At 38.3% G+C, this 19,040-nt stretch overlaps 1 protein-coding gene across 3 annotated transcripts in view; it reads left to right on the forward strand.

The window, feature by feature from the left end:
* The window catches only part of DPP10 (dipeptidyl peptidase like 10), a 435,086-nt gene that overhangs the window by 381,660 nt on the left and 34,386 nt on the right, over positions 1-19,040 (forward strand). For all 3 annotated transcript variants that reach the window (XM_005487922.4, XM_005487921.4, XM_074547941.1), the window contains exons 8-10: positions 11,611-11,731; positions 14,418-14,572; positions 16,975-17,072. In XM_005487922.4, the coding sequence (XP_005487979.2) occupies positions 11,611-11,731; positions 14,418-14,572; positions 16,975-17,072 (374 nt within the window). The remainder of the gene's footprint in view (positions 1-11,610; positions 11,732-14,417; positions 14,573-16,974; positions 17,073-19,040) is intronic.

Below are 19,040 nucleotides of genomic sequence, written 5' to 3' on the forward strand. Positions count from 1 at the left end.
TTGCTCTGTGGCAGGGTTCTTCCACCTCTTCCATTTATAGGTTCTGTTTGCTGTATGTTACAATCTGTTTTCTTATTCAGCACATAAAATCCATCAGAAATACAGACAGGTTTTTATCAGTGGAAGTCATAGTGACTGTCCTCCTCTGCAAGGTTGAGCATCTTTGGGTATGTTCAGTTCTTCTGGCTGTTTCTCTCTATTTTAGCCAAGTCCCTCTTGAAAAAGAGACATTCAATTCCATCATCACCAGCCCATAAATGTCCTTGCCTGTTTCTTTTTCCCTACAGTGGGGTTATGACTTCCCCACTGTGTTTGTGCTGAAAATCAGAGTTGATTAAACTTTGGCTGCACTGTGTTAAAGTGACTTATTCTTTCGTGCTGACTCAGCCTGGATCAGACAGTGAAACACAAAGAACTGCTTGTGGATGTGTAGTTGTGGGGAATGTATCTCCACTGGCAGCTCCAAGGCCTGGAGAATGAGGATTAAAAAGTCAGGTGTTCTGTTGATATCTAAGAGAAAACAATGCATTGAATGTCTTCATTGTTTATGGTAGGTAACAGCACATTTATAGAAATAGAAGGGAAAAGTTTTGTGTGGAAGGAAAGCAAATAGTTCTTTCCCAGTGTTGTTTCCCAAATACTAAACTGTCCCAAGCAAATGTGCTGTTCTAAGAACTAGTCAATATTTCCTAATTCCTCCTTGTCTCATTCCTAATGAGATATTTTCAGACAAACTGTTTCTTGCATTGGATGTGCTATGTGGAGTCTGTAAGGTGGATGCCATCCAGTAAAATTTTGGCCCATCATAAAGACAACAGGCAACTTGAACCCGGTGTGCAGTGGGGAGAGGAAGGCCCATGTCCCGTACAGCAATAGCAGCTGAAAGCACAAACCTTTGTGTTCAACTCTGCTGGGGTTTCTCATGTAGAAAATGCTCAGAGGCAGCCTGCTCTATTGTATTTCATAAAAAGTTCTCAGGGGTTGCCCACCAACCTAAAAATAGCAGAAAATGTAAATATGACTTTACAGCTCAGGATTTTCAATTCTGTACCTTTTTACTTTTGTTCTTGCAGTTGTAATGATACTTTCTTACATTTTGTCAAAGAAAACAGAAGGTTCCTCCTCTGATACCAAGCCCTTACAATTTCCTTAGATATTTTTCTGTCTCCCAACATTGCTTTTTTTCTTTCTGGAGTAACGAGGTTGAAAATTTTTCAGTTTAGCTTGTTATGGATTGATCAGTCTGGGCATAATTGAATGCTTGATATCAGTGTAAGATGAGCCTGAAATAACCAGAGATCATTTTAAAAGATTTTATGGTAAGGACAGATTATGATTTTGTTATAAGCTCCATGCTGGCTCATTAGTCAGAAGCAATCAGTAAGTGTGAGGAAGGAGTGTGAATTCCTGAGCATGCACTGGTTTTGGATAAGTCTGTTCTTCACATCACTTAGACAAAGATCAAAGGGCTGAGCAGCCCAATCCTCAGTGACATTTTGCACAGTGCTGCAGCCAGCAGAACTGGCTGGATTCAGGCAGCTCCATGGCAGGAAGCAGCAGATCCAGACCATCAGCTTGGGCGCAAGGCAGTCTTGCTGGGATCTGTGCAGCAGATTTATGAAGCAGCTTTCTGTGTAGGTTGTAGTTCAGATATTATATATGATTTTATTTATATAGCACATTACACTATGTTTGCTCTCCTGGGTAAGCTGTCATTGGATGAGGCAGGGTGTGAATTTAGTGAGCATCATGATCCAATATCATTGGAAAGGCAACATAATTAATGTGTGTTGAAACAAAAGAGGGCAACGCTTCCCTGCATTTATTGGAAATCAAGGACATAAACATCAGAGTTACCATGGAGTTGCTGATAGTCTGAGTTCATGGCCTGGTTTATGTCATGACATTAGTAACTAATCTTACAGCTGCATTATGAGTGCATCCTTGCTATTGTTTACAGTAGATTTATAAACTATTTAAATAGCAATTAAATATAATAGCCTTGTAGATTGTTTGTGGTTGTTCAGAAACCATTGTGCTAACACATTACTGTGATGCAGTGGCATTAATCTAGACAGAAGAAAAGTGGTGCTTCAGTATTCTGTTCTTTCTGCTGTGTCTGGCATCTTGATTACTGCAAAAATAAAATTAACATATTGAAACTGACACCAGAAAAATGCAGTGTATGACATTGGGGTGTCTGTGCTTTGAGGTCTCCATGTCTCCTAATGAACAGCTACTTCCCCTCTCCCTTAATTACAACATAATCTAAAGGTTTGAAAGCTTCCTCTGATAGAATTGTGCAGGTCAATCACAACCTTTAGAAAATTGGTACCTTTAAGAGTGAATATAGTTCTTATTGCTTACAATTATAATAATAATTTTGTTATTATCTATTATTTCATTTCTGCCTCATTTGCAATGGTGATGATTTTTGGAACATGGCAGAAATTTGTCTACTGTCAGGCATTGCTCAGGTAGTTCATGGTGCCCAGTACCTGCATAATTTAGTACTCTGTCGGGCAAGAGCTGGAGCAAGTCAGAGCTGAATGGCTCTGAAAAGTTTGTACCAGTATAGATTGACTTGCAAAAGAAAAAAAAAATCTGCAGAGAAGAGATCAGAGCCATTATGCACTCCTGGAGACTTGCAAAGCAGCTGTATTGCAAACTAGATCAGAACTGTAGCCTGCAATCCTGTCTGTGAGAGCTCACAATCTAAATAGACCACAGATATATTGTAGGTGAAAGGAATAGGAAACAAAGCTGCTTTGCAATACAATCCTATAAAACTTCCCTTGAAATTGTCATCCTGTAACATGTGTGAACTGTATAGAAAATTTGTAAGATGTGAGAAAAAAATAAAAGGCTTTTGGAAGAGGTCTGCGTAATTGTAACTTGCTAAGTCACTAAAGAGTATTCTAACCTCCTAAAATTCATTCCTATGAAAGCTTTATAAGCCACTTTTCTGTGGTTTTTATTATCTAAAATATAATAATTCTCTTTGGATTTAGAGATGGCTGCTGTAAGGAAGACATTAGCAGAATAATCAGTCCCAGCAGTGAAATGCATGATGAATGTTTGGGGTGTTTGCCACCCTGCATTTCACTTGCCTCTCAATGAGTGAGTGTTCTATTCATTACCACAAAGTTTCTTCCACATCTGATTCCTGTGGCCAAGAAAGGCAGACACGAGCCCTTGATTTTGCTCCTTTTCCAACAAAGTGCCTCCTACAAATGTGGTTTATCCATGTGATTTTGTACACGTTGTGTGTTCAGTTCACCTGTGTGGAGCAGTAAATCAGGTCCTGATTTGGAAATACTCCAGAGCCTTGTCACAGGAAGGCTGGCGGTGTACCTGCTGTCCTGACCCTGGGCACTTTGAGTGCCAGCAGAGTTAGGAGTTTCCAGCTGTAGATAAAAATGGGCCAAATGACATCTCACCCCCAGGTCAGCACAGAGCACAGGAAAAGCCACCTCATTCCTGCTCCCAAACAGAGCCCTGAAGGATTTCTGTGGCTTTCTCCACCATGTGCCCTGTGACTCTTGGGCCCCAGAGGAGGCCAGGAGGTTTGGATTGCCATCATAGAACTTCTAGCTTAGTATAGCAAACAACTGTTCCTGTCTAACACTGTGTGCCCAGTCCTTCTGGATATTTTCTTCCCCAAATGAGAATTTATCTTTTCTGTGAAAGGCAAAAAAAAAAAAAAAAAAAAAAAAAAAAAAAAAAAAAGAAGAAAAAATACTCAAAACACATAATCTTAACTACACCTTGATTTTCAGCAGGAATCTGCTTCAAGTAAATAAGATTTTGGCAAGGAAAAAGGGCAGGAAGGGGTGCTCATCTTCTGTAACAGTGGGTATAATAATGGTCTGACAATCTGTTTAAGTCTGTGAGTCCTAAGAGTATTGTAAGTGAAATCACAGATGACAAGAAAATGTTTGCTCAGTTTGGACTGGAGAGAGCAGATTTTACATTGTGACTAAAAATAACATAATCAGTGGCTCTCAGAAAAAAAATTATCTGTCAGAACTTTAGAGGATGCTGAATGGTGGTAGAGAAAATGCCAAGGCAGGTATTCATTTGAAAGCTATTGCATTGACAGATCTTATGGGTGATTTGCAGTAGTTTTTAAATTGGTGAAAACTAATTGTAAATTTCTGAAGTGGAGCTATTTCTATAATTTTTCAGATCTGTGAACCAGAAGGTAGAAACAAATACTTTAAATCCTTGAATGAAAACCAAACTTGCTACCTTAACAGCAGCTGTTGAAAACTGGCAACCAAATTGTCTCGATGTGGATGCAGGGCTTTGATTTTAATTTCTTCCTGCAATCCAAAGTTAGTTCTAATATTACTTACGGTCAAAGGAACTTTCAAGTCAATGGATATCTGCATTTTTCCATAATTATGGTGAAAGCAACAGTAGGAATTGAAACCAAATTTTTAGAATAAAAATGGGTTTTAAATAATTTTAAAATTAATTATTTCATTTAATATGCCACTTATTCATTTCTTCTATGCAAGACCATTTTTGTGCTGGACTTTCCAAATGTTTTAGAACAAAAAGGCATCTACTCTTCGGATATATACAATATATATGTGTGCATACATGTTATCATGCAGTATAAACTTAGCACTGCCCCTGAAACTGGAGAAGTTGTGGTTTAATCTCTGAAGAGAAAAGTACAATATTTGCAGGGCAACTAAGAAAATATTCTTTATTTGACTTTGTTCTGCTCCTGAATAGCTGATATTGTTTTTATTAATGGTTGTTAGTGAAAAAAGCACAGCTCATGTTGAAATCTTAGTGAATGATCTTGTTGCAGACAGGTCAAAATGTTAGAAAAGTCTTATAAAATATGGATTAGGCCCTGCTACTTCAGCTAAGCTAACAATAGCTTACAAATTCCCATAAGAAAACACCTTGAAAATGAGAATTCATTAACACAACAATATATTCCTAGGGTGAAGAACAAGTACACCTGTATAAACAATATGATCTGTCCCATGAGAATCAGTAGAAAAAGGATGTAAACTAACTAAAAATAGAAAAGTTTGAAAAATTTGCAAAATACCATGTACCGACCAATGAACTAAGTGTAAATGTATTGTCAACTAATAAGATATAACACAGTGATAATAATGCTAATCTAAACAGTGATAATAATGCTAATCTAGCTTCTAACAATTCTATAAAATATAACATATACAATAAATATTGAGCTTTTCTGCATGAAGAAAATATAGTTTTAGCTAACTTATGACAACATGGTCCGACTGGGGGGCAGCTTGATTTAGCCCTGACTAATGTACGGCAAGACAGGAGACGGAACAAATGGTCACAGGCAAGCCCAGATGGAAAAGCATCTTGAAGCTTTTGAAGAATTAATTATGCAGCTAATTGGCTGGCAGTGTCACAAGGAGGGGTGGGATTTTGCAGAATGCTGAGGAATCAGCAGGTTTGGCAGGGCCTATGCTGAGGTGGAGCCATCATCGTGTGCGTGCTGGGCCAGGTGGGCCTTGTGGGACATGAGGTGGCTGCCGCTGGTTTCTGCAGCAGAAATGTCCTCAGCCCTCTGCAGAGAGCCACCAGTGGAGCTCAGCCCTCTGTTCCATGGAGTGCTGGGCTCTGAGATGTGTGCTGCCCACAGAGATGTGTGTCCCTACTGAGGTGACACAGGAATGCAGCCAGAGCTGGGCTGCCTCCTTGGAGGCCATGGGGCAATGTCTGGCTGCCTCCTTGGAGGCCGTGGGGCGATGTCTGGCTGCCTCCTCAGAGGCCGTGGGGCGATGTCTTCAGCGCTGTCATTAGCAGGAGTTCTGTGGCTGAAGCATTTCCTGAATGCCTGGAGGTCTCCCTCTGGGCATAATCAGAAATTTCTTAGTCCTGTCATAGCTCATATTTTCAGTGTGAAAGGTAAGGAAGACTGTCGCGTTCTCTGGGGAATTAAATGAGTGTGCTGAAGTTGTTCCAGGTTGGAGTATTTATTTATCTATTATTGGTCCAAGATTCTGTGGAAGAATCTGATTATTTTCTCATACCACAAGTAGGACTCTCACCTGTACAGAAAGTACTTGTTGCACAAATATTTTTTATAACCGAAAATTTATAGATACAGATGACTTCTTTGTTTCTTTTCCAGCTGCATCTGCTCTGTAGCTTTAGGGTTTGGTTGGCACTTTCCTTGAACAAGGCATTCATCCTGATGAATCCATGTAATGGCAAACAATACCTGTAGCCGCACTCCACAATTTCTTTCCTTCCAGCCTGTTCTGGTCCTCAACCAGCCCCTGGGGGAAGAACCTTCTTCTAATACCCAACCTAAACCTCCCCTGGCACAAGTTCAGGCTGTTCCTTGGGTCCTGTCACTGCGCAGAGCAGTTCAATGTCTGCCCCTTCTCTTCCCTCACAAGGAAGCTATAGCTGCAGTGAGGTCTTCTCTCAGTGTCCTCTTCTCCAGGCTGAACAGAGCAGCTTTGCTTTTCCTCCACCTAAAAAACGTGGTCTTTAGAGTGACCTGCTCTGGGTAAGCTGATGCTGCTTCCCAGCTGGAGCAGAGCAGGCTCATGCTGTCACTGAAATGCTGCCCTGCAATCCCAGGAGGGATTCAGTGTGGATGGCCATGCTGGAGGCTTCAGAGGAGGACCAAAAGGGAAAAAGTGGAGTATTTTTCTGTAATTTATCAGCTTTTCTCTGCCTGTAGTGTTTGAAATGATTAAAGACACACGGGGGGCCTCTCCAGCTACTGGCACTAGGTTTGCTGTTCAGCTGGGGAGTGGATGTCTCTGTTTTCACAGCTGTCTGCCATCTGTAGCTAACTTGGACTGGGTGCTCTGCTCCAGACCTCAGCCTGAAAGCAAATCCTGTAATTGTGAAACATGCTGCAAACAGTAAATAAGTGTTTTGGAAAAAAATTCATTTAGAAGAAGGTTTATGAAAAAATGGTTTAGAGGATGCCAGATGTGGAAGAATGTGATTTGTGCTGAGGATTAGTGCTGAGGTAGGATATTAGGGCAAGCAGGGTCTCAGATTCTTCACAGTCAGTGGAAATAAATGTGATCATTATCAATAATTAATATCTCACTAAACCAAAACATTCTTGCAGGTGTTTTTCATTAATTGGAAAATAATACAATAATTAAAGAATTTCTGTGGGGTTTTTCTCCATTTGGTTTAAGACTTGATGTGCAAAATCTCTAAGAAATCACAAAGTCACATAATTTTGAAGGTAGTAGATTTTGACATCCCCATTTACAGCAGTATTAGCTGAGGAGCTCAGCTAAAACTTGCTTTAAATGTTGTAAGACTACTCATGAAAGATGGATAGAGGAGAAGAGGTTAAAAAACATGTAAAAATAATTTCCACATACAGTAGCATATCCTGGTTCCACTTTGTGCCTTTTTCAATTTACTTTCTTATCATTATACCTGAAAGCACTGAAAGCTTTTTTTGGGCACAAAGCTACTGATGTATTCTTGAGAATACCTGTCTGATACACAGTTAGCAACTCCTTTTTTAGCAGTTTGGGAAGATTCAGTAGTTGCAGTCAACATTTTAGTACTTGTGATGTAGTAAATAGACCCAAGTGTATACTAAGAAAAGCCTTTTACTATTACTTGCTCCCATATACCTGAGTGGAGAGAGATGAGCAAGGGAAATCTTGGTTTATGTGGTGTTGCTCAAAACACAATATACAAGGTGATGAATTGTGTCCCCTTCCTGGAAACTTTTGGGCACATCTTCAGTTCTACTTCCTGAAATCAGGTAAGGCACATGTGTTTTCAAGACAGTGCTCCAAGGATTTGTTTGGTTTTGTTTGTTCTAATAAATTATTTTTATTCCAGGGTCATTATTTGTTATCTGCCTTGCAGTGTTGGAGAATTTCAGTCTCTCTTATAAGAAAAGTTTTTGTCTGAGTTCTCTCTCAGCCACTTTCTTTCTCTTTCACTCAATTTTGAAAACCAAATTTTGGCTCATAAGTTCAACTTCCAGGTGTTCTTGTACTGTAAGTAATCAGCAGGAGTAGCTCCCTTTTAAAAAATAAAAATTTTCATCTAGTCTCTGTGGTTTTGAAAAAAAAATATTAGAAGTAAATTTTAGTGTAGCATAAAGCAGAATTGTAAGGAGGTTTTATCAGAAGGCATTGGTGATTTTTAAATTGAGCAAGAAAGAGAAAACTACATGAAACAAAGAAAAGAATCTCAGGTGTTGTGCAGGGAGGGGACGGCTTGTCATTTAAGGGCTTCCCTTCCTCTGGGGCTGGATTTTTTTTTTTTTTGCATGTTTCAGCTGAGGCATAGTTCCATTTCTTCTCTTAGTTTGTGGGCTCTTGATAATTCACATAAAATAAAGTCAGTGTCTGCTTTCCTCCTAAAGCCACTTCACTTTTCCCACCACCTTTTGCTGCTAGCTGTTGTTCTATCTGCAAGTACAAGGTGAAAGCACCAGGATCTACTCACAATCTTGAAAACAGGATTAATTTTAAGGGGTGATCTATTAAAATTTCAGTATTTTAAGCTATGTGTAAGGTAGATTTGTATCATATAAGTATTTTACTGGGAAGAAGAATTCACAGTGAGTCTGCCTTTTGGAAATGCCTTTCTTGGCTGCAGACTTATGGGAGATTGGGCTCTGTGAGTGCACAAAGTCCTTGTGCTTAATTGAATCCACTGCCTGCATTCACTGAGAGAGAAGGGAGAGCCTCTCAGGCCATGACTAAGCAGCCTTCACAGTAATGTTACCATTTCTGTTGCACCTCTGCTGCCTGTTATGCTGCAGAAATCAACATTTTAACTCCCAAGTCGTTATTTCCAAGTGGTGAATGGGTTAAATAGTTACAGATGAGCCCTTTGGCATGGTCAGGGGTGGAGGGGAATGCAGGCAGCCCTTTCTGCAGGGGTCAGGCTCTGTCACTGTAGGAAGGGTGCAAATCTGTCCGTGCAAACAGCAGCCCAGGGGCTTCCTCTGGAAAATGGCACCTCCTAAAATACAACAAATATTCAAAATTCCAGATGAGAATAAATGCCTAACCATAATGGTGAATCTTCCTAAGATGATTTATAGGCAGGGGAAATAGATCTTTGGGAATGCTGCAGACAGTGAGTTCAGAGCCAGAACTTTCCAGAGCTCCAACCATTCATCCATGTGCACTTCTGTGCAGTTTAGTTGTGTTGAGGAGCATGAATGGTATTTCACAAATGTTCTGCAAAGGAACATGAATTCTTCTTCTTAATGTTATATTCAGTAATCAGTGAGCTCCAGCTTGTTAGGGACAGAGCTGCTGTCTGACTTTGAAGCATTTCAAGAACTTTAAAATGTTCAAGTATGTACATGCAAGAAAAAAGTGGGGGTTTGGGGCAGCTTTCAAAGTTGAAGCAGTTTCAAAGTTGTTTCAGGAGTGATGAGGAAGGAGGGGTAACTTTGGATGATAGAGTAGACTAAGACTGTGAGGATGTTCAGAGGGTGGCTGACAACTGGTTTAGGATGGAGACAAAGCTGTTTTATGAAATGAATGAGGAATAAAGATGATACAGCCACAATCAGTGGCATAACAGTGAGCATCCTTCAGAGATATTTACTTAACTGTGATCTGTCAAATGGAATTAGCAGTGACTGATAAGTAGTAATAACAGGATTAAAAGCCTTCTCGGGGTTAAAAACCTTCTCAGGGTTCAGTCATAAAACAAGTAATTCTTAATCCTGTGCTTTGTCACTGATCATTTGAAATGCAAGTTTTCACTGCAGAGACAAGACAGTGTGGGTATCTTCACTATTTAGAACACTAACAGTCTGAAAAGGGGGGAGAGAAGCAAAAATCACACTCCTGATATTCAAAAATCAATTAGATTTTTTAAATTAAAGAAGATTAAATAAAATAGAATCATTTGACCAAGTAAGCTTTTTTGGTAACCTCTTGAAAGCTGCTGTTTAAATAAGAAGGGGTTGTCAGCTCTCAGTAAGAAGTTGCTTCATAGGAAGCAATAGTTATTAGGGTGGTTCACTGCTTAGTCTACCTGTAATGGAGTATGTTAGCAATAGTTTTAGTTGACATAAATAAAAAATATTTTGCTAAATTATTTTATAAGCAGTTAAACATGTCTTGGGTTTGTTTGTATTCATTTCTTTTATGTTAGAAATAAAAGTGCATTTTTAGTGTGGAAATACACATTACAGGAAGTTCTTGTTGATGTTATTTTAAAAATCATCCAGTATTTGATATATCCAGCGTTCTCTCATGGTTGTTTTCTTTTGCTGTTCATGTTGAGTGATACATCAGCTTCCCAGAAATGAAATTCTTTGTACTAATATAAAGCTCAGTATATTTTGGATTATTCAAACTGGTTTATCTATTGTTGCTTCAGATTTGAACTCACTGCTAAGCTTTGATATCTGGCCATAAAGGACTTACTTCCAAGTCACCCTCTGTTCCCAGTATTGGTTAAAATCATTGCATTGCTCATTGAATGTAAAAAAACCTCAGCTTTACAGCTTTCTGCAGCAGAAATCATGAAATGGCTGCTGCTAGAAATCATTAGTTTGGAGACTCATAGGGAAACCTATTTCAGATGGTAATTTAGAAGCAAAGGGAACAGCAGTAATAGTGCTAATAAAACTTTGCTCTTTGGTTAGTATTTTCCCATAAGTCGTGTATTCTGGAAGTATGAGAGAATGATAAATGCCCAGGCTTTTTAAATAGTCTTTGGTGGAAATATATTTAGTTCCTGTTTCGCTCCCTGAGACACTGTATATCATCAGCGTACAGTGCTGAAATGGTAACAAAAATTTCTGTGGCATTTGGCTTCTTCAGTCCTGTCACAGATGCCTTTTCTCAGTGTGAATTGAGGTGGTGCATAATCTTGCTGTTGCTTTGGTTTTGGTGTTAAGCTGTGCAAGTGCACACGTGGCCATTGTGATTTATTGCACTTTGTCATGGAACCTGGAGCTCAGCCTCACAAAACGAGTGAACTTGATACCCTTTGCAACAAAGTGAGCAGGGAAAGAGCAGACAAGGCTAATGAGTGGCAGTGAAGAAGGAAAAAGGATGATGAGGAGCCCAGAGTTGAAAAATAAAGAGGATTTATGTAGTACACTTGAGGTAAAGCATTGGTGTGTCAGTCAGAAGTCATCAACAAGCTGAGAAAAGCTGGCTGCTATTGTTTTTGCTTTTCTAATGTGTTCTCACACCCTGATATAAAGCTGTAACTTATATTTATGATGTATGTACTGTGCTGTATGTCGTTCCAGAAGTGTGTTTCATTTCACTGTTAAAAAAACAGATGAAAATTTCTTTATTTATTCATTCAGCTGTTATAAAACTTGTCTCCTGTATGATTTTTAAGAATGCAATAATATTTTTTTAACATGAATAGGAATATTTCAACTGGAAAGACAATTTCAAAGGAAGCATTTGCTTGCCTTAAGTATTAAAAGTTTGTTTGGTTTGTCCAATTTTATAATAAAATGGAATATGAAGACAATGTTGGTGCAAACTCATGCTGAATTATTCTGTAGACTGTTCTGAGCCTGAGGAAATTATGTATTCATTGCTGAACATTCATTTCTATCTACCAAAATGTTGGTTTTCTCTCCATCTCTCTTACCTCATCCAGATTTATATATTTGAAAATAACATCTACTATCAGCCTGATGTAAAGAGCAGCTCATTGCGCCTGACATCCTCAGGAAAAGAAGGAATTATTTTTAATGGAATTACAGACTGGCTATATGAAGGTAAGCTGGACAAATATATCTGCTTACAAAAACAGATACAAGGTCCTTGCACAGACCCAACAGCACAAATTTTTTCATTCCAGAAAATGCTGAGGGTGGGTTTGTTCCTTTCCCTTCTCATTTTCCTGCTAGATTGCCTTTGTATCTGCTCATTCTTTGTATTGGCTGCTGGTTGCATCTGAGAAAGAAGAATTCATTTCAAATTAGAATGTAGCAAATGCACTCTTGGTAGCATGTAAAAGTGAGCAGGGAAAGGACTCAGTTGGCTGCTTTTAGGGACAGCAGTGATGATCCATTTACAGTTAAAGCATCCCCACAGAAAAGGGCACCCAGATTTGAGGGGGGGATAGCTCAGTCTGTCTTCTGCAGTCACAGAATGTTTCTCTCTGTACCCAAAATGCTTTTAACTTAATGATAAATTTGAGAGGAAAAAAAATTTAAAAAAGGGAGAAAATTATCTAGCTTGGTATAACAGCTTAAAATTATTACACATTTCATCTACACTATTCTATAGATAAATAGCTTGGTGTTAATTTACCTGAGGTATGAAATTTCTCATGTGAAGAGGTTTTTTTAGTAATGGTGTTAATGCCATGCAGCACAGAACTTCACCTTAAAAATGGTCTATCCACACCTCTTGGCATTGCAGTAGTTGTGGGCAAACAGCTCACCATGGGTTTTTTTCAAATCTCTGCCCAGGTGAACTCTGAAGTTAAAATGGTAATCTGCATCCCTCAGTCTGTACAGTGATCAGATAGGTAATCACTTCCAAGGTTTCCATTAGCGCTTTGAAATATTTTAATGTGGCAGCATTTTTCAAAAAAAGAACATTTTTAAAAGGAATATAATTTTATATGCACTTAATAATCTTAAAATCTTACATGACAGCATGCAGGTTGAAGAATTTAAGCAGATATAACTCATCAGTCTTGATGTAATATATCAAGTTTTTGCTAATACAAAGTGAAGTTTATAAGAGTTAATAATAAGTTAATAAGAAATTAATAAGAGTGAGAGCCAGGAGAGGCAAAAGTTGTCTCGTTTGGGACTAGAAAGTTTCTGAGGTGCTGTGGGAGATGATCCCAAAGCCTTCCTCATGAATCATGTCCTAAAACCTTCTTTTAGTGAAGAGTCCTTCTTTGCTCATTATTTTCTAAGTCTTTTAGTCTGCAGGCAGGCAGTGAGCCCTTCTCAGCTCTGAACACCATGGAAGTCAGGGTGAGACTGCACATGCTGGAGAACCCCAGTGTCTGCTGGCACAGGAACACACTGCTCCTTTCCCATTAACCTGGAGCACTGCTCCACTTTCAGCAGATTTTTAACAGCATCACAAGCTGAGCAGGCTGAATATTTTCCAGGTGCAGTTGAGAGATTTTTCAGTTGAATCGAGCACTCTTCCTCCTTTGACCTCATTTGTTTTCTTTTGTCTTTTCATGAGATTGTTACTAGCATTTTACCTTACAAAGCATTTGGGAATAGCTTTTCTTTGTGTGAATAACCTTGTGTAAATGCAAACAGTAATATTTTAAAGCAAACATAATTGTGGTTTTCTGCTATCTGATATTCACCATTTGTTCTCTGCTCTTCTCCTGTGTAAAAGTTTTTAGTTATCCAGCCAGGGAGAGAAGCATGACCCAGAATATATGACTTTGAATATAGGTCCCAGCTTCATTTCACCTAAACTTAGATAATTCAACCCATTAAGCTGCTTCAGAACCCTCAGAATCCAATTAGCAACTTGGAGAGTCTCTATTGACAGTTTAAGTAGTTTTGTAAGGTAGGCTCTCCAATTAGGTATGCAGTCAGGCATTTTCCCCTGGTACACTATTCTCAATTCGTTTTCCAGCCAAATTCTTCAGATTTAAATAAAAAATCCTTACTAAGCAGGCTGACATATCAAATACATAATGAAAATTCAGAGTGTTTTCATAAGTGGAAGCAGAAGACTTGTACAGGGAGAATTCAGAATTGCTCAGGAGCTGCTGGGATTCCAGGAGTTTGGGTTTTGTACCTGTGCTTGCTTCTGGTTTGTTTCTTTTTACTGTGATATACACTGACAATAAATGTAAGAAAACATTGAGTGACATTCTTGGAGAATTGGATTCATTTGGAAAGCAAATAAAATTTGAATCAAAAGAAAGTTTGGTTCAGATTTTCAGAGTGTTTCACTCCAGAAGAACTGAACTTCCCAAAAATTAAAGCCATCCACTAGACTGAGACAACAAAATTGCACTCCAAAATTGATTACATAAATATGACTGTGTGAATTTCTGCATATTATCAGGTGCCACAACTCAGAGAAATCAGGATACTGAAGTCCTATATTAAGAGGAGAAGAAAAAAAATGGCAATCACAAAAAATACCGCAAACCCCCAAATTATTTTAAATTATTTAAAATTTAAGTAACCACATTTATTGGAATGCAATAGAACTGAGCATATGTCAGTAACAATCATCTTTCATATTTAGATGGTTTATTGATGTTAGTGGAAGTATGCATTTGAGGAAAATGCTCCTTCAATGTTCCTTGTTATCCAACCATTCAAGGCAGGATGATGTGAAATTACTGAAATTGCAACAGACACGTTTCAAGTTGGCACAGGGAAAGCAACTTGGTGCCAGCTGAACAAGCTGGACACTGTGTGTGAATTTTTGTAAGGACTCTAAGGAAATCTGGTTTTGCAGAGGAACTTCTCCACTCCCACATTGCCCACTGGTGGTCTCCAGATGGGGAAAGACTGGCCTTCCTGACCATCAATGACTCTCTGGTGCCCAACATGGTCATTCCCAGGTTCACAGGAGGTCTGTATCCAAAGGGAAAGCAGTATCCATATCCTAAGGTAAGATGAGTGGGAATACACCCCCCACCTCCTCTTCTGAGGTCACTGATAATATTCAGCCATGTAGAAAGAGTGTTTCCAGACAGTAACAGAGGCTGGTTTTGTTCATGATGCTTTTGAGGAAATAATATTTTTTTTCAGTAGATTACCTGAAAATAAACTGTCAGGTGAGGGGACAGCAGAGAAACTAATTTAAGTAATTTCATCACTGGTGTTTGGCTTGGTAAAATCAATCCAGCACCTCAGACAGAAAGATAAAGCATTTGAAGGACTGTATAAGAAAAAGATCCAGCCCCAGCTGCTCTGGAGTCAGATATTGTGTGCAGAGCTCAGGGCAAGTTCCTTCCCAGATACAGAGATCTCAGTAGATTGTGCTGTTTTTAATAAATGTGACAGACTGGCATTGAATAAGAGAAGCCACAGTAACATATTTTCATGGCCATCAAAAAGGGGAAAAAAATTAGAACTGTCAGTGTTTTAGAAGATTTAGAGAAGGTTTTTTAGGTTTGTTCTGGCAAGTGAAAGAACAGCCCAATAGGGGTAATGCCTGAAATCACTTCTCATTTTCTGGGGATTTTCTGGTGAGTTGCCTCCAGATCTGCTGTTTTGATTTTACAGCTGATCAGTTTATCCAGCCCTTGCACAAAGTGTCTGAGTTCCTTTCTGGGGGGTCCATATGGTACTCCTCTGGCATTTCAGGGCAAGTTTATTGAGAGCTTTAGAAAATATTCTGTTACCTTGCTATTCCTGCTACTGGTTTTTGGTGAGGAACCTTTATTCCTGATGGCTGAACAGTTAGACTGTACAAGGTACTATGAAACAATAACATACATTACATAAATAGAATATATTTGTGGTATGAAATAATACTCTGAAATAATGAAACAACAGTAATTGCCTTGAGTGACAGAGCAAAGAATAAAATAAGGAATATTTTTAAGCCAGCTTTGTAAATGAGCAAGGAATAATATTATTTCATTAGCAATTCAGCATAAAAGTGATACACAATATTACTTCAGTAATCTCATTAATGAAGAAACATTATCTTTATTTAATGCCTCCATTTAATACAAATTTAGTTCCTCGTTAAACATCATTAATTGGTAATGAAGCTGGTGGTGTAGCAACAGAGATTACAAAAAAGATTTGGCCTTTATTATAGAGTGCAACCATCAGAGAAAATTATAACTAGGATTAAAAAATAAACTGAATCACACATGTTTTTTGTGAGCACTGGAACTTGCTTATCTGTGTCTGTGTACATGTCATACACACAGAATATATTCTTTAAAAAAAAAAGTTTTTAATTTTTTTTCCAAGCAGTGTTAAAAATACACAAATGCCACTTTCTTGTCCTCCATACCACTCAGAAATGAGTGGACACAGCATTTGGACCTCATTTTGAGATAAGCCCAATTTCTACCAGGAAATTGTGGGTGTACTTCAGCCTGTGAAGAGCCAGGTATACAGCTTTGTAATATACCATAGTAAATCTGTAGAATCAGTGATTTTTACCTTTTCCTTCCAGTATTAAACAGGGCTCAGCCCCACTGAGGAGCACACTTCATGCTTTGTATCCCAAGGGTGTTGGATAGTGTAATTCCTGTGACATGAAACTGAAACTTGGGGATAGCATAGGACAGGGATGTGGGACCAGTAGCACCTCCTTGCAGCCCTCCAGAGCCTCTCTTCCTATTTCCATTGCTTTCTCTTCATCTCAGGAACATCCCTTAGCAACAAGCCATGTTACAGGAGAAGGATGATTCCCACCTCCCTGTAGATCCTCAGGATTTATCAGACTCTTCCCAGTGGGTATCTATCAAACTGCCATATTATTCCCCTTCAGCCACAAGAATAATTTTGTTTCCCTGGGAGCTGGCCTGCCAAAGCAGCTGGCTCCTGGTACAGGCCAGAAATTGAGATTTTCAGCTCAGCAACCAAGGGAAGGAAGACTGCGAAGACTGAGGGAAAATGGTAAAGAAAAAGAGAGGTGGGAGAGGAAGAATGCTATCCAAGACTGAGGTAGTGCAGCTTTTCAGAAGGAACAGTAGAATCTGAAAAGGACTTAGCTGGAGGCAGCATTTACCTGCAGATTTAGGAACTGGATGTGTTTTGGTAGCTGACTGCACTGAAGTGGGCAAAGCCTCTTGTAGTACTGGTCACTTGCTCTGCACAGGGAGATGTTCCATGAGTAAAGAGTGGGGAAAGAATCACTCAATACTTCATATCTTTATCTGTGTGATTCATATGGCTATGAGATTAATTTTTCAGATTTAAGATACTTGAGCTTTAATAACTTTCGTTATTATAAAGATACTGAATTATTTTAACAACTGAGTCTGCTTAGCTGTCACTGATTCAGTGCCTCTAAAACTCCTTTTTTCTTTTTTCTTTTTCCAAAGGCAGGTCAAACAAACCCCACAGTAAAGCTGTTTGTAGTTAATCTGTATGGACCAGCACATACCCTGGAACTGATGCCACCTGACAGCTTTAAGTCAAGGTATATAATTTCATGGTGAAATGTTTTATAATAATTGTTCCCAAAACAATCAGGATGTTATCAGTGGCCACTTATTCACAACTGATACAAACAGTCTTAGGCTGGTGTAGCTCTCTTTTACATAAATTGAAGTACTCTAATTTATTGCAGGAATAATTTAATAGTGAATTATGCCTTGCAGTTATTAGTGTCAACTGAAATGCTTATTGATTGTGTTAGTAAGAGAAATTATTTTGAATGAGTTGAACATTTTGAATTATTTTCTGTCTATTGATGGCCCACTACTGAAAAACATAATAAAATCTGCTGCTGCTTGCTAACCCTTCATTAATTTAAACAGTGCTGTAAATCTGAAAGAGATTTCTTGCCATCAAGATCAGCATCTTCACTCACCTTGATGACATTAAAGTTGAACTTTAAGTGTCAGAAGGAGCAAAGTAAAGCAAAAAAGCAATGTGTAAGAAAAGATCCCCAAGATAAAGATAATCTTGAAAATGTTGTTCAGATCTTACGGTCTCACTTCAGGATTTTCAGATTCATTCTGCCTCCTCAGCAGATGGAAAGTAATAGTGGACTCAAATATTAATGTTAGTATCTTAAAATTTCCTTTGTCTTCTTGAAACTGAAGCCAAATCTCTGGAGCGTGTTTGCTCGTTCTTGATAAAGATATTGTTGTTGTTCATTTGATGAAAATTCTGGCTTGCTAGTGCATGAGAAGACTGAGTAAATCTATTTAAATCTGGGGGAAAAAGTTAGTTTCTTCTTCATTTAACTATTAAGGTATAATTTTCATGCAGTAAAACTTCGAAAGATTGTATATTTGTTATCTGTTTTTACTGTGAATTATGAATTTGACTCAGGATTTCAGTAACAGTCTTCACACTGGTCATCAACCCATATATATCCATATATCAATATATAGAGATATGAAAAATGTGCTTTAAATGGGCTTTTCTAGAGTGAAAATCTTTGAAGTTAGCAATGATTGGGAGTTGTTGGTTTGTTTGTTTGTTTTTTTTTCTAAAGTATTAGCTTTTTTTAGTAAAAGTAGCAGCTGCCTTTAGAATTCATTTTATTTCAGTGTGTTTCTAACCCTTTCATTATGGAGCTATTAGTAAATAGATCATCAGAGTATTTCAGAATTAAATCGAATGGTTCATTATCACATATAGCTTTAAGGACAGAAACATTTTTAGAAATAGTTATAGGTTATTTATTAATCTATTTTTAGAAGTAGTTATACAGGTCATACCCATTTGCTGTTATGGAGAGATTCACTCCTGCACAGAGAAACCAAAGAAATGGGAAGGGAGAGGGAAAGGCAAGGGGAAAGAGGTTCTGTTAGTTAACCAAGAAGTAACATTCAGATCCTTAACTTTTCCCAAATTGTGTCTGGTGTAGGACCTTTGAAGACATAAAACTGTTTCCCTGATTTTTAGGCCATCTGGGAACTTGATGTAAGATTGAATAAATTCAATGAAAAATTCAATGAATTAATTCAATGAAAAATTAATTTCCTTCTTTTAGGGATCCTATAAAGGTACTTGGTAATATTTCCCTATTCCTGTTCAGGCTATTCTGATATAAAGATAGGTATAACACTTGTAAATTTTACTCCTGAAAGTTACATTCTGTAGAAAAATTTACCACCTGGTATGCATTGTTAATGTCAGAAAAAGACTGACAGTCTTCCTTCAAACACATGGTTGTATTTCATGCAATTACTGTTTCCCCCTTGGTGCTTCCATTTCATGTGTACAGTTATGTTTTCTTCAGTGAAAAACATCTTTAATATTTTACTCCAGTCCTTTGTCCAGAATGCAATTAGTTTTTCCTCTTGCAAGTGGGGTTGTGAGGAAGCTGGAGGTGTGTACAATAAAGCCTGAGAAGCTTGGGGACACAAACGGATTGCTCTCCTGCTTGTGTCACCTGGTGTCATGGCAGCTCTTGTTTTACTTGTGCTTAAAT

Source organism: Zonotrichia albicollis, chromosome 10, assembly GCF_047830755.1.
Source record: "Zonotrichia albicollis isolate bZonAlb1 chromosome 10, bZonAlb1.hap1, whole genome shotgun sequence".
Classification (NCBI taxonomy): Eukaryota; Metazoa; Chordata; class Aves; order Passeriformes; family Passerellidae; genus Zonotrichia; species Zonotrichia albicollis.